Here is a 15,669-nt window from a genome sequence, read left to right as displayed (position 1 = left end):
TTTTATATTTACAAGATATTAAATAGTTCAGAAGCCACAGGATATGTATTATGCCACCCTTTCAAACATTTCACACACTTCTTACAGTAACATTAACAAATTAAAAAATGCAGGATCAGAGTTCCCCCTTATTTTCTTGTCCTCATATACACCTAAGGGAACTACATCTCGAAATAAACAAGACATAGTACACAAAGTAATTTATTTTTATAATACAAAAAAAGTGTTTTGTAGCTGTAGTCTCCAGAAGAGTACCAATTTTGTTACCCATCCTTCATTTATAAACCATACTCCCAAACTGCAGAAAGGTGCTTTTGTTACTCAAGAAATGGAGTTAAGGCACACAAATAAGTAGAAGTCTTTATTTTATAGAAACCCTTGTAGGTAACTTGAATGTACAAGTGTTCAGGGGCCTGTTTTCAAAAGCTAATGGTTTCAGTACAGTACCATTTGACTATAATTCCTTCTTTTAAAAATAGGTTCCTGTGATGGTTTGTCACAGCAACTTCACAGTAATGCCCAAAATATTTACTACTCTGAAAAACAGTAAGTTTTCACATGAATCTTATACCCTTGAAACTGATCCAACCCATTCCTACAAGTTCTTGTGCCAGCACAACAGCTCATAGGTTTAGGATTCTGCCTGCCAGAAAACTAGTAAACGGCACCTGACTGTGAGAGTCAAGACCACCAAAGCTGCTCTGCTTGTTTGTGCTACAGCAAGTGAAGACTTTTAGCATTAAGCTGCACGCAAATTCCTTGCTGGTATTCTGAAAACTCTAGAAACCTATATTCTTAAATACAAATTTGAGATACCAAATTGTATTCTAATTTTATGAAGCTGAATTTTTTTCAGTTAAAATTCTTCCATTACGCTTAATTCATTTAGATTTGGTCCTGCTTATATTTTAACTGTTTGCCATACAAATTATCACTGGACAAAGGATTCTAATGTACAGTTTAATAAAAATGGGTCGATAACCATCATTTTTAACAGTTGATTTGGGGGGTGGGGGGTTGCCAAGTTTAGCAACATTACATGGAAGCTCTGCTCCCAGTTTTAGGAGAGATGGTCTCAGGTTGGCAAGATAAAGGAGATGCATAAGAAAAAACTGATTTTATTTTAATCTGTCCACTAACATGATAATGGCATTTAATCTGAAATATATTTTTTTAAAAAATGGTTGCATGGCTACTTTCTTTGATGCCTACAAACAATTTGATCCTTGGCCTGATGTATTCTTGTATACTATTGTTTAAAAATTTTGGATTCCTTTAAAACTAAGGTCTTTACTAATTTTTATTTCTACAATGAGATACAAAAAGGTCAAGATTTAAAGATATGCTTTCCCTCACTTAAGGGGTATTTTGTTATAAAAGCAATTTGTTTTCTTGTATAGGGAGCTGCTATTTGAAGATGCTATAAAAACAGTTGACCTCCCCTCCTGCCGCCTTCAGTTTACATAACTAATTTCACAGTTCTTTCAATCATAGCCAAGAATCTTATGCTCCTGCTAATACCAATATCATATATAGTTCCTATAGGAGATCCACATCTACAGGGCAGTTCACACAAATTCTGCTCTGTACAGTCTCTTACACATCATTACAAATATTTTCTGGGTCTTCATGCCACCTATCAGAAAAGAGCACATCTGCCAAACACCTCTAGAAAAATCTTCACCAGGGCACCTGAGTTTAACCAAGTATTTGGGACCATCTCTTATAATAATTTTTGCTCTACACACAAGCAGTTGCAGCAATCTTTGACCACAATTCAAGCAGACGCATACAATGTATAAACTACGCAATCAGAAAGTGGTGCTTGTGACTACTTTATCCTGGCACATTGTGGGAAATCACTGATGGTTGTATCTCAGATTGCTTTAGTTTTCATAATATTTTGTCCCATTAAATCAGTATCTAGAAACACTCAATGTTGACTGCATTCACAGCATAACACTGTGTGAGCTTTGTCATGTTAGGAGTTGGGATCAATCCCTAAGTCTTTCATTGGAAACTTAAAAGTAAATCTAAACTCAGCAGTAAACAGTGAAATATTTACTTCAAAATTCTAAAACAGCAGCTTGAAAATACCAGAATTACTATTACCAGGAATTTCTGTAGTAGCTTTGGAGGCTTTTTTTCAATACTTTCTACAACAGTCTAGGGTGAACTTGCTGATTCAAGGACTTTTATAGAATGCTTAAGTAAGCCTCTTTGCACAGCAACTTTTCAGGAAAAAAAAGCACATAATGAAATAATTTCAATAGCATTATCCCATCAAAACTGAAAGCCAACAACTCAGGCAAGCTTATATAATATTGTTGCACAATCTCTGTCTGCAGTTTCCAACTTATCATCAGAATATGTACAGCTGGTGGCAACATGTACAAATGTCTCTAACAAGGGAGTGCTTCAAGTGTCCAATAGTGATACCTCTCTGGAGCACCTGCTGTTAAACATATTAACTGGGAAGCATTGATATTGTTCCACACCACAAAGATTTATTTCGGTGGTTTCTGCAAATCAGTTCTTAGCAAAGTGCTTCTCTCCACAGCATATTCAAGCATGAACACAATCTTGAGAAAAGTGCTTTTAAATGCTGTATAAGTTGAACTTTAGTTGCGCTATCTGCATTAATACTGCTACACACCAGGCCAGGTCACAGCCAATACCAGCTCCTGGGAAACACCAGGATTCATTGTCAATACTATTTCAGTCATTACTCCAGAACAACGTCATTCCGTTTTCAAGTAATGAAGTCTTGAGGTCCTGTTGATTATGAAAATTGGGGGGGGGGGGTCTTCAGAAACTTATGCTCTTTTCCAGCTCAAGTAAAAGCTGAAAATATTCTAATCAATTTCAAGTGTCCAATCCCTTAGAAGAGAGAAAAAGTAATCAGTTGGATCCCATGGATTTGCTACATGACTAGCAGTGCTTTTCTTCAGCTTAGAAGAAACTCTTACAGTGGAAATACGCTCTCTGCATTGAAGGAATGGACTACTCTCAGTGGGGCAGATCTGCAGAACACAACCCAATGTATACTGAACAGTACAGAAACATGCAAATGGAATTAAGTTATAGAACTAAAAATAATAGAACGTAAGAACACTGACAATCAGTTGAAATTTCTCTTTCGTAAATGCCTGTTTGGAATTTCAACAGCACTAACTTGCAGAGGCCAGGATCCCCCAACAATTCCTGCCTGGATAGCCACCCCTATTACCACTGCTAGGTCTGGGTCAACAGAGGTGTTCGGTTCCTTCCCAAAGAACTGTGTAATAACTTTTCGTATCTTTGGAATACGAGTAGAACCTCCAACTAATACAATCTCATCTACTTCTGACTTGTCTAGATGTCCTTCTTTCAACACCTGCTCAATAGGCACAAGGATTTTCTCAAAAAGGTCTTCATTTAACATCTCAAAAAGTTTCCGGGAAATTTGTGTTTCAAAGATAATTTTTTTTGAAGTGCTGCTCTGTGTTTCTCTGTCCCTCATATTATCTTTCATTGAATGGCTATCTTTAGTGAAATCTTCATATTCATCTTGTTTACTATGCGCTCGGTTCTCTTCCTGCAAATGTTCATGTTGGTTTTTCTTCTCTGGCATGGTAAGAGGTATCCTGATTGTAGAAATATTGTGAATTGTCAAGTTCAGTTTGACAGCTTCTACAGCTTGTCTAAGTCTATGTATTTCTTCCTTTTTGGTGGGCAAAGAGTCATACATCCGATGGATTTCATTATACAAGTAAAGCAGTAGCCGCTGGTTGAAGTCCTGTCCTCCAAGCATGTTGTTACCTAAAATGCAAAGCTCACACACATTAGACAACTCACAGCATTAAGATGACAGCAGTGGAGAGCAAAGACAAAACTTATGGGCAAGTTTCCACAAAATGCACTTTCTTTCTTTAATACTTGGATACACCTATGGTATTTCCAACACCAATATGAACAAAGTACACTAATTGTGTATTATGCTTATCATAAGATTAAAAAATACACAGGCTGGGGATGGGGAATAGAAACTTGGGGGAGCTGTTAAATACAGCTTTTGCCTGCCTGAAATTTGAGAAATTATTATTAGAGTTATGCATAACCTCACATTTCCACATTCTGTGGCTGGCTCCAGCCCATGTCAGAATTCCAAAGATGCCTGCAGAATCAAAAAGGTTGGAGACCCCTAGTGTAGATGGATGTCATATATATATATATATAGATAGATAGATAGATAGATAGATAGATAGATAGATAGATAGATAGATAGATAGATAGATAGATAGATAGATAGATAGATATATTCATTGTTTAAAGGTTGCTCTTTGTCTACACTTAATATACTATGATTTATATAACCACAGACGATTGTTGTTCAGTATTATAAAGTTTAACTCAATGTACAAATATGATAGCATTATTGTGACAGTATAGAATGGCTTCTGCCAAATAATGTTTTCTTTTTATTACAAAATCTGCTTCCTATCTTATTTTTTTCCTGTCTTTTCAGTGGCAAAAATTAAAGATCCATTGTGCTATGGTAACATAGGGTGTCATAGTTTGCAACTCTTTTTCAAGTATTCGGTATACTTGCAATTTTTTAATAAAAAAGAACTTATTTATATATTTAAATTCCATACATACACCAAACAGTACAATTGTATATGCTAATCACATCCATTTAATTATAAAGCTAAAAGATGTTAATGGAGCCTGTATTATGAGCCATCACTAATTCATCAAATAATCGCTCAGTTTAAAATGTCCCCAATAATGTCCAAAGAAAAAATCACTTTCGCTCTGCCTACCAACACCTAGCTCTTTGTGTGCTGTATGTCATGAGCACTTGAAGATCAAACAGTCTTGTCTTAGCTTTTATGAATGTTGACCAACTTACTGAAAAAGAAATTGTACTAGCATAATACACTTGTAAACACTATTAAAAAGGCAAAATCCAATATGTAACTGAAAATATTAACATTTCATAAACTATCACATTATTTTTTTAAAAGCTTTTTTATACCTGCCATGGCTCGTGTCAGAAACATCCCTCCTTGCTTGTTCAACAGAGAAACATCCAATGTTCCTCCACCCAAATCCACTACTAGAACATTAGATACATCAGCCTTGTGGAGACCATACGCCATAGCTGCAGCTGTAGGCTCATTAATTACTCGCAGGATTTCCAGTCCTTTAAATAAAAATCAATTTTTCAGTAATCCCATTCTTGTTTCTTGATGATCTATCCAGCATATTCAGCAGAAGTTACATAGAACAACTCAGTAATGATTCTTCTGTATCAAACAAGACAACTGTAGGAATTTCATCTGTATTTTTACAGCTATTTCCTCCTGAGGCAAGAAACACTATTTAATTTACAAAGAGACTACATTTGAATAAGCACTTTTCCTATGATCTTCCACCAGTTTTATTTAAATGTGTCTTTTGTCTTCATTTGCATGCATTCATCAATAATACTTCATCTCAATCAGGAGTTTCTTTTTGTTCTAATGTTATTGGGTTGGATCCACCGCAGCATTTCTGCCAGTGCAAGGACTCCCCCAAAGGATTCTGACTCCCACATTCACCTGAAATGCCTCCCCAAATTTGCTCCTAGGGCCCTCTCCTTGCACCCATGGAAGTGCTGCCCTGGATCCAACCCATTGTGTCCACCCTATGAGTCATAAGACCTGCCCACAAGTTCCAGTGAATGCATGTACAATCCATGTATGGTGTCCACTTTTTCTTTACGCATGTGTTAATTCTCAGGTTATAGTCAACAAATGTACAGCTGAATGTATAATTTCAATCCCACATTTATCTAGGTACTAGGCCCAGTTTCATTTGTAAAGTGAACATACATTGGTTCTTTCTTACAAACAGACATACACATATATTTGTGGGGTCTACATGCATTCACTGTAACATATGAACATCCATATGTTGTTGGATCTGACTGTAGAACTAACCTAATTGCAGCCATCTTTCACTTTTTTAAAAGTTAATTTCTAAGGCTCCTCTGTATTAAGATAGCTGGTTGGCTGGAGGCACATGGAAAATTGTATCACGGAGGTAAGCCAAATGGCCTGGGAGAAAGTCATGCTCCAGACAGTTAGCATACTCAGGTTTCAACAAACCCTGGGAGAGTCCTGGAGAGGGTTAGTGAGGCTAAGGGAAGAAAAGAAGAGTTTAGGTTTTTTATCTCCCATAAACAATAGAGCTAAGTTGCATTTTGGTCAGTAACCTGGAAATTAAGATGGAATGGGGAAATCTAGTCCTTTATGTGACCCAGAAAAGATAGAAATTTTGGAAGGTATAACAGCTCACAGCTAGCGGGGGGGGGGGCTGCTATTGACCCAGCATGAATTTCTCCTTGATTTCCTAGTCATCTTGGTTGAGATTTCTATGCATTTTTCCGTATACATGAAAGGAACTCTGAAGTACAGTATCAGAGAAGCAGATGAGCTTGCATTCGCACCCCGGACAGAGTGAGACAGTACTTTTGAGTGGCCTACCTCCATGTGAATTGCATTCCAAACCTGCAGTAGATTTTTCCCTTCAAACTCAGCAAGAGTGAGAAAAATTGGGCTCCCTGCATATCTCCCAGGACAGAAAAGATCTTACTGTTGGTTTGCCCAATCGTTCTCTGTTCAGCTTAGCATGTATTCACAAAATTGGGATAACCTTCCTAGCCACATCTCAAAGGGTCCTTTTTGTATACACTGCCTTTCAACAACTACAATTTAAAAGACCTAATCAACCTTGCAGGTTTGGTGATTGGCATAAGACAAGGGTCAGTTATAGTAGAAATCGCCCCCTAAAATCTCATTTATGATACTATACTCTCTGGTACTATGAAAATGAATTCATTCAAGCAACAGAATCAAGAAATATGTGAATCACCTGCAAGGCTAGCTGCCTTTATTGTATAGTTTCGTTGTCTTTCGTCAAATTCTGCTGGTACTGAAATTACTGCCTTGGAAACTGGCATGCCAAGATAGTCCTCTGACATCCTCTTCAATTTAAGAAGCAGCTGAGAACCAATATATTCTGGTGTTATATTATACGTCTCATTTGTTGCAATGGAAAATTCTGCAGTTCCTTTATTATTAAGAATCTGGTGGAGGAAAGAATAGCAAAACCTTAATGTGTGAAGCACACCGTTACTTTCAGTTCAAATACTTGATGTGTATAAGCCACATGATCATACCAGGATTTATCATGAAAGATTTCTCTTCAATTAAGAATCATTTACCTGACCTGGTTGTTCGTTAATTACAGTCACACAGAGACAGTGGAGTATGGTGATTACAGTGTCAGATTAGGATCTGGGAGAGACAGTTCCACTCTGCCATGAAAGCTTACTGGGTGACCTTGCGCCAGTCACACAATCTCAGCCTAACCTATTCATACACTTGTGGGGATCAACTGGAGAAGTACAGTGTGCTGTAAGCTACTGTACTATGTAAAGTGGAGTATGTTGTATACTACTATAGGGAGACAAAAGGGACATAAATGAGATTATGATGATGGATTAGCATGAAGTGCAACAAATTTCAGCGGTAGGATACTGCAGTGGAAATCAAATAATATCACCAACACAAATATATTTCAAACAAACTCTGCAATGAAAATACTACTTGCAGTAATTCCTCAAATACTTATATTTCTATAGCAAGTCAATGATCTATTGTCTTCTAATCTGGGAAGTGAGAGAAACTATAGTCATCAAATATACTCTTAAGGTAACTAGCTGGTAACCAAAGCTTTCAGCTTACCTTAAACGGATATCTTCTGCTTTCCCATCTCAATTCTTCTGGAGTGAATATCTTCCCTATAAATCTTTTGGCGTCATACACAGTGTTCTGGGGATTCGAATCGGCCAGCTCTAGTCCATCATATCCTACATACACATCTTTCTCTGTGAATGACACTATGCTTGGGATACTGTTATGCCCATTTTCATCAGGAATTACTTTCACCTGTCCTGTGCCAGGAAGAAACACACCAACAGAACAGTACGTGGTGCCAAGATCAACTCCGATTACTTTTGGCGTGGGCATAGGCAAATACTGTTGGGCTAGGTACCCAGCTAACAAAAGTGTCAAAATAGCAGAACCTACAACAAGGAAAAAATGAAGTCAAGAAACCATCCATGTGAAGGTCAATGTTATCAAGAACAAAACCTTTCAGTCGTGATAGCCTCACTTCTTTGAACAAGCAAAAACTTCATCTCGAAATCTAGCACAAAAACCAAGATGCCTACCGTGAAATTTTAAAATAAAACAGCTATACAGACAATAGTGTTGAAAAATTATTAGATATTTTTTAATTTTTATCCAATTTCTAATTAAACTTAGAAAAATGGTTATTAAATCCTGAAAAAGAGGAAAGAAGTTTAACAGAAATTCTTCTCAAAAAAGGCCAGTAATAAAAATGAGTGGGACTGTTACTCAGAGTTAGTAAACAATACAAATGAACTCCCACATATTCATTCAGATTACTGTATAACTTAGTCACTACAGAGTGGATAACAGCTGTAAATAAGACAACTCTAAGAATACAACCCTTTGTAAATTTACTCCAGTAAGCTTATGGAAATCAATGAATTTAGACTGAGAAAACAGCATAGGATTGCATAGTTTATCTGTTCTCCTTTTCTAGTACTCTCCTTTCGTAAGGCAACCATTTAGTTGATATGCACTCCAATGATGCCAAACATACACATGTATCAATTTAGGTCACTCAAATGTATGAAAATTGTGATAATTTTAAGAACACACTTCTTTTTAGAGTAGTCATCTGTAGCAAACAAGAACGGATTCTTGATGTACTTTTTAAAAAATTTCAGGAGGGGTTTACATGGTGGGCATTAAGAATTTGAGTTCTCCCCTTGCTGTCTGTAGTTCCTCTTCCTCATTGACTGAAGTGTACACCCCATTTGACCAATTCATTTTGCTGTTGGATGTATGCCTGATCTAGGCATGCCACACAATGAGGTGGCACTGCACTGAAGGGATAATGGACTATACTGCTTCAAACTGCAGGATAGGAAGTAAATTTTTCAAAATTTCTCTAGTAATTCCCTGTGTGAGGAAGTATGCAGTCAGTGGTGGTGCAAAGGGAAGGCTGTCCAACAATCTATGGCCAACAAGCATATGAGCGAAAGTGTTGTACATTCACCTCTTCAGAGATGAGGCTACCAGAAAACATACCAAGTTCACCCTTCACATCTTCAGAGACCTCAGAATAGGAATTGAGTCTTTATCCTAATCCATCTCAGGATTCTCCCTTCACTCTCCTGCCCTTTCTCTGAGCTAGCTCCATGGAGAGGAGACAAGCACTCACCATGTCCTCCTTTTCTGTGGGTTGGAGGAGCTTGAATACTTCTTCATAGTCCCTAAAAAACCCTTCCCCTTTCTCTAGTTCATGGAGAACAAGCAAATCCCAGGTGTTGCTTGTCTTCCATGCCTGGCACAGTCTGAGCCCCCACGTGGCCAACTTTGCTGCAGCCTCTTCCCTGATCTGACTCCATCAGGCTGTCCTTGGGCTTAAGAGCCATGGCTCTTAAGGGATTTGCTTGTCTTCCATGCCTGGCACAGTCTGAGCCCCCACGTGGCCAACTTTGCTGCAGCCTCTTCCCTGATCTGACTCCATCAGGCTGTCCTTGGGCTTAAGAGCCATGGCTTTGGTTTCTGTCCTGCCAGGGCCTGAAGCCACAATGTTGCTGACTTGCCACCTGCTTTGGCTGCCCTGAGGAAGCCTGGCCCTGCAGCCACACTGGTTACTAGCCTTGCTTATGGAGCCATAAGTAAGCTCCATGCCCCTTCTTATCCCTGCTGAAGGACTGCAGTCTCTACCTCCTTCCCCACCTTTGTGGTAGTTGCAGGATGGTGCCTGAGCCCCCATCTGCCTCTAGACATCCTGTAAGTGAAAAGCTAGCAGTATACAAAATCTTTACCACTGAGGTACTAGCTTTAATTTGCAGGCATTTTTTGTTACAGGGGAGCACTGAACATGTAATTTACACACACATCCCATCTGAAGTGGAATTTATCACTACAGAGTTCTATTTTTTCATTCTGCTGCATATGTAGACAAGGCCTGACCTAGGGAAATTTAGTAGACAATCTAGTAAAATGGTTGTGTGGGTTTTTAAATGTTGTGAAGTTGTCTACAAGGCTGTTTTAAGGGAGGCCATGCTAGCAGAAAGCACAAAGGTGAACTTTCTTATTCTGTTTTTTTTCACTACAACTACCCTATGAAGTAAAGTATGCTAACCCAAGGTCACCCAGTGAACTTCATGACTAAAAGAGGGTTTGACCCAAGTGTCCTTTATTTTGTTCTACTGCACTGGCTTCCTTCCTGTAGTTCTGGTTATCACTGGCAAGTCTGGAAGGCAAGTTGTCCGACCACACGCAACCAACCTCTAGCGTGCCTAGATCGCTTGCGTTAGAAACTGGGAAACACTCTGCAGATGTCCGCATGGATCGTCTTTATCTCTGGCTCACGAGCCGCGATGCCAGGTCCCGAGTTTCGCACATGGAGACGCTGCGTTGCCCCGTTTGTCTCCCCGAAGAAAAAGGCGAGAACGAAGAACTTTTAACGAAGCTCGGGACAAAGGCTGGACTAGTACATACAGATCAATACGGCAGAAAGCGCCACTCGACTCACCCAGCACCGTCATTTCCCCGGCCATCTTCGCAGGACTCGCCCAGGACCTCTACCACGAAGTAGACGATGCTGCTACTTGTGGCACTAACCGGCTTCCTGATTCATTACCGGATTGATGACTGTACCTTCGTTTCGCGTGGGCATTCCGTACGGCGTGTAGCATATTGGGAAATGTAGTGTCGCCTGCGAAAGTCCCAATGCACAGAGCAGACAAGAAACTACATTACCCATCAGGTAATGAGACTGGCTGAAGGACGTACTTCCGTTTTTCCCAAGACACGGACATCCAATCTTTAAGATGGAGCTGATGGGAAGTTTCCTGAGGACGTCATATGGAGGGGAAGGGAGTGCTATAACGTTCTTTCTGCGCTTCTCGTTTCGGGAGTTGTAGTTCGAACACTTCGGTTCGACTTAGACTGAACCAGATCGCCGGTCTATCAAGGTTAACGTTGTCTGGTCAAACTGGCAGCAGCTCTTTAGGGCCTGGAGTCTAGGTCCTCCGAATGTTCAGTCTCAACCAATTTATGACAACCTCATAGGGTTTTCAAGGCTAGGGATGAACAGAGAGTTTACCATTGTTTCCTCTACATAGCGACTCTGGTCTTCCTTCTGTCCAAGTACTAACCAAGGCTGACGCTGCTTAGCTCGTGAGATTTGATGAGATCAAGCTAGCTTGGCCCTCTCAGCAAACCTTTCCTTGCTTTCTGTAAAAAAGATTGTAGTGGATTCATGTATTTAATCATATTGGGTTCACTTTTTGTTGTTTAAAGGGGAAAGTTGTCTTAGGAATAAAACGTGTAACTTCAGCACACCGTATAGATCTTCAGCTTTAAAAGTTTTGAATTTTATTATTTTTTTGAAAAATTATGCATTTACATTAATATATATTTGTCAGACCTTTAATTCACTCCCTTGCAAGGAGATTAAGAAAGCTAGTATCAAATAACTTACTTAGGTTTGCGCCTGTTGACCCTTACTCAGACATAAGTTACACTTTGTTCAGTGAGGTTTGTTCCCCTCTAAACAAGAAGTGTGCCTCAGCCAAGTGTAAATTAGCCTATTTAACAGCTATTATCTCTCTTCCACAGAACACACATGTTCCTTAACACAAATTAACAGTGTTTTTTGCAAAACTTGTTCTCCTAATACTAATATAATCTTTTTTGTCTGATGTAACTATTTCTGGAAAATCCTGCTAAAAAGCCTCAGATTTTGACAGCTTGTGTTACCAACTGCTTCTGTATGTGCATGTTTACTTGGAAGATGGTCCCACAGAATACTGTGAGGATTTGTAAAATGGTATGCTGTTTACTGTATTTGTCTACACAATAATTATGAGAAGTACACCACCAAGGACTGTTAAACATGCCACTGAAAAAAACCTTAATTGTGTAAGTTTATAGGTGCCCAGTATCTTGTTTAAACATACATACAATGCACTATGTGTGCAAAGTGAGGATGTTCTCCAAAACTACCTATCACAGGTTTGCTGGCATTGCACATGTAGAGGCTAAGGGCCAGTGTAAATGAAACATGGGCAGTGGCATAACTACACAGGTAAGTTATTCTGTCAGCATCTTTAAATCAATATATCTAATTCTCAATGTGGCCAAATCTCTGGATACTCAAGCCACGAACAGACAAAACAGATCTTTTTACAAGCCTAAGAAGACCCCAAGTTTTGCAGAAAAATCTGACCTAAAAAATATCCCGGGGGGGGGTAACCCTCCCCCCTTCCATAATAGTAGTGCCTGTGGCTTTAAGAAAGAAATGCCCTCAATGCTGCTAGGCAGCTACAGCAGTCTTGCCAGTTGAAGACTTGGTTTCTGTCAGTAAAAAGCAGAAAGAGGGACAGAACTCTTCAGGGCTGTTTTGGCCTTTGAGGGAGGAGTCGGGCCAGGCCCAGCAAGGTCAGGCCCAGCAGCAACCACTGGGTAACTTGTACCACCTGACTTGTGTGACTCACCCAGACATGTTCAACAGCAGCCACTACGGGTGTGCATAATGGGGAAAAGCATATATTATAAACCAAACTTGCTGGTTTGACTCAGTAAAGCAGCTTCTGGAATGCTGAACCAAATCCAGGAAACAAAAAATTCTAATGAGACCCTCCCGCCCCCAAGTTTGTGTGTTTCGTTTTGGTTCGTATCTTCCAGCAGCAGAGAGGCACTGGGCTCGCCTGGCAAGGCAGCAGCTTGTTTTCTGAACAGCGCCAATCAGATCCCGAGGGAAGACAGACCACACATTAATTAATTCTGTTGGTGGGAAGAGGGAATGAGACCAATGTGCATGGTGTGAGTGCATCTCCCCAGCCCCCACCCTGTAGCTACCTTGGAAATGGCATTTTCTCCCTCTGCTAATCTAGTCCCCGCAAGGGGAGACCCTCCTTTCCTGTCATCTTTGGAAATGTTTGAAAGGGGCTGAAATCATAGGCTACAATTTGAAAGACATTTCCCTGGGAGTAAGCAGTATTGATTAATGGGACTTACATCTGAGTAGACCTGTTTAGGCTTGCTTCTATAGTCTTTCAGGGCTCTCTCTTTTTCTTAGTCAAATGGCAAACGTACCTACTCCCCCCTTTCAAAAACAATCCTGTCTGCCCCCAGAGCAAAAGGGAAACTTACAAGAAAAACACGTCTGTTTTTGTTGGGGGAGGGGAGGTTACAGCCAATCATTCTGCCTGCCTGCAGTTGAGTGATGGAGAAGATTAGCAGCAAGAACTCCTTGTTTTGCAGATGAACGCTGAGCATCAAAAAGAAGGATTTGGAATTACCCCTCATTGTGGGAAGGAAGCACAAGGAAATCTGAAATCAAATGTGTTGGAGGACTCTCCTGCTTGGGATTGCCCTGCTGCTCCACCCACTGACACTCAGCTTCTACAGGTCTATTGTGTGTGTGCTATTGTACTTGGAGAAAAACTCAGTGGATCGATGGTTTAGACTCGGGGGATTAATGGTTGATGTTTTTTGTTAAATACAAAAAGAGCTGCCCCAGAGCCCCGTTTCCCCATCCTGGCTCCTTGAAAAGAACAGCATGCATTTTGCACATGTGTGACCAACATCCATGCAACGGACTGAAATGAAAAAAAAACTATACAGATTAGTTCCAAGCTGGCACCAACCAACCTGAACTAGTAATGGAATTATTCCGGACCACCCCCTCCCTCAAAGCCAAAACTGAAATGGAAACTTTCTTGGTGCATGCACCCCTAGCAGCCACTCCACAAAAGACAATGTGATGTAGTGGTTAAGAGTGTCAGACTATGATCTGGGAGGCCCAAGTTTGAATCACCAATCTGCCATGGAAGCTCAGTGAACCTAACCTACTTTCCAGGGTTTACGTGAATTATTTAAGCTGCGTTTGTCCCCACTGTGGAGAAAGACAGGGTATAAAAGTAAATTAATAATAAATATAGCTGAAAATAGAGAACAGATAAAAAAGTGGATGGGAGATGGTGAGAGAGAGAGAGAGAAGGAAGTAGGAAAGGGGGAGAGGCTGTTGAGTCCTTCAGAGAAAGGAAGGAGGAAATAGGGGAGGGAATACAGGGGGAAATGAGGTGCCTTATAAAAGTCCTTGCAGGTTCCACACCTCACAATTGGGCCCAGCCCAGCAGCCTGCACAGCATAACTCAGCTAGACTTTCCCCAGGGAAAGGCTTCAAAGGGTAAGGAAGGAGAGGAAACTGAAAAATGGTGTGTATGTGATAAAGATAATATGTCTGGTGGAGAAGTTTACTTCTGTGAAGACAATTTATATAGGGATGTACGTAATGAATATCTCATCTGCAAAAATCACAAAAATAACTTGCAGGGCTTATTTTGAGAACCAGTTTGGCGTAGTGGTTAAAAGTTCTGGGACTTTAATCTGGAGAGCCAGGATTGATTCCCGACTCCGCTTCACTAGACTCAATAGTTCTCTCACAAATACTTCAAATATAGGCAGCACACAGCTGGCCTCTCTTTCCCTGACTGAGTGTCCTTTCACAAACATGCTCAGTTCAGGTTCCACACAGGTTATATTTCTCTCATGAATATACTCAGGCAGCACACAGCTAGCCTGCTTTCTTCTGACTGAAACTTTTCTCTCTGCACTGTCAGTCTAAACTGCATTCACTCCACCCACACACTCAGCCATCAACCAATCATATCACTCACTCATCCCTCTCTCACCCCCACTCTTCACCTAGCTCAAACCAAGCATTTAAAGACACATGCACCCATTTACTTGAAATCATTACACCAATATACTGATTTCTTGATAGTTCAAGGGAGAGCAGGTTGTCTAGTTAGATACAGACAACAGGTTTTACTTAACACGGTGCTGTAAATCTCTCTGGAGCCACTGAATAAATCTTTTTATTTTCTTTTTCTTAAAAGACCAGCTTGTATCTAGCAAGCTCCAACTCCCAATTCCTAGGTAAGGGTTTTGTTGATATAGAAAATCAGTATTTTGAGGCTTTGATGTCACACTATTAAAGCAGTGGTCACTGATTTACATTTATGGCTCTAAATTAAATAAATGTAATTATTTATCAAAAAAATGTTTTTTGAATTACCCTGGAGTACAGTCGCTATACAGAGACTATATGAAATAGAGCATTTTAAGTAGCCTTCATAATTAACTTGTTCAACTAATGAGAAGGCCAAAATGATGGGTCCCGGTTAGTTAAGGTGCCTCTGTGAAAAATTATAATTACTCTTTGGTTCCATGTTGAAATATTGGAATAAATATTGACGTATTGGAATTCTGAGTGGTCAAAAGAATGATTGGTAACAAAGACATTGCCTAGAGACTTCTTTGTGACACAGATGCTGTTGCAAAATGGAAGAGGAGGGTAATCATAACAAGGCTTGTGTTTAAACAGTTGCCCTGGAACATATGAAGACCATACAAAATGAAGCCTTTTAAGTAGCCTTCATAATTAACTTGTTCATTAACTGGAGCATACCCACAGGCAAGTGTTTCTCACTAGAGACACTAGATGCTCAGATGTAAGTGC

At 39.9% G+C, this 15,669-nt stretch overlaps 1 protein-coding gene across 2 annotated transcripts; it reads right to left on the bottom strand.

Moving 5' to 3' along the window:
• Window positions 1-84: 84 nt before the first annotated feature.
• HSPA13 (heat shock protein family A (Hsp70) member 13) lies at window positions 85-10,776 on the bottom strand. Of its 2 annotated transcripts, none has more exons than XM_054975008.1 (5): window positions 10,672-10,776; window positions 7,776-8,116; window positions 6,901-7,114; window positions 5,021-5,188; window positions 85-3,801 (listed from the first exon to the last, which is right to left on the bottom strand). In XM_054975008.1, the coding sequence occupies exons 1-5, from the start codon at window positions 10,694-10,696 to the stop codon at window positions 3,122-3,124; spliced, it is 1,428 nt and encodes a 475-aa protein (XP_054830983.1). In that variant the 5' UTR covers window positions 10,697-10,776; the 3' UTR covers window positions 85-3,121. The 2 variants fall into 2 exon arrangements, with proteins under 2 accessions (XP_054830983.1, XP_054830984.1); XM_054975009.1 differs by lacking the exon at window positions 10,672-10,776 and adding an exon at window positions 10,425-10,661.
• Between the last annotated feature and the right edge of the window lie 4,893 nt (window positions 10,777-15,669).

The sequence above is a fragment of the Eublepharis macularius genome, chromosome 3 (assembly GCF_028583425.1).
Source record: "Eublepharis macularius isolate TG4126 chromosome 3, MPM_Emac_v1.0, whole genome shotgun sequence".
NCBI classification, from domain to species: Eukaryota; Metazoa; Chordata; class Lepidosauria; order Squamata; family Eublepharidae; genus Eublepharis; species Eublepharis macularius.
The sequence above is the reverse complement of the archived record's forward strand: the minus strand, read 5'-3'. Positions and strand labels throughout refer to the sequence as shown.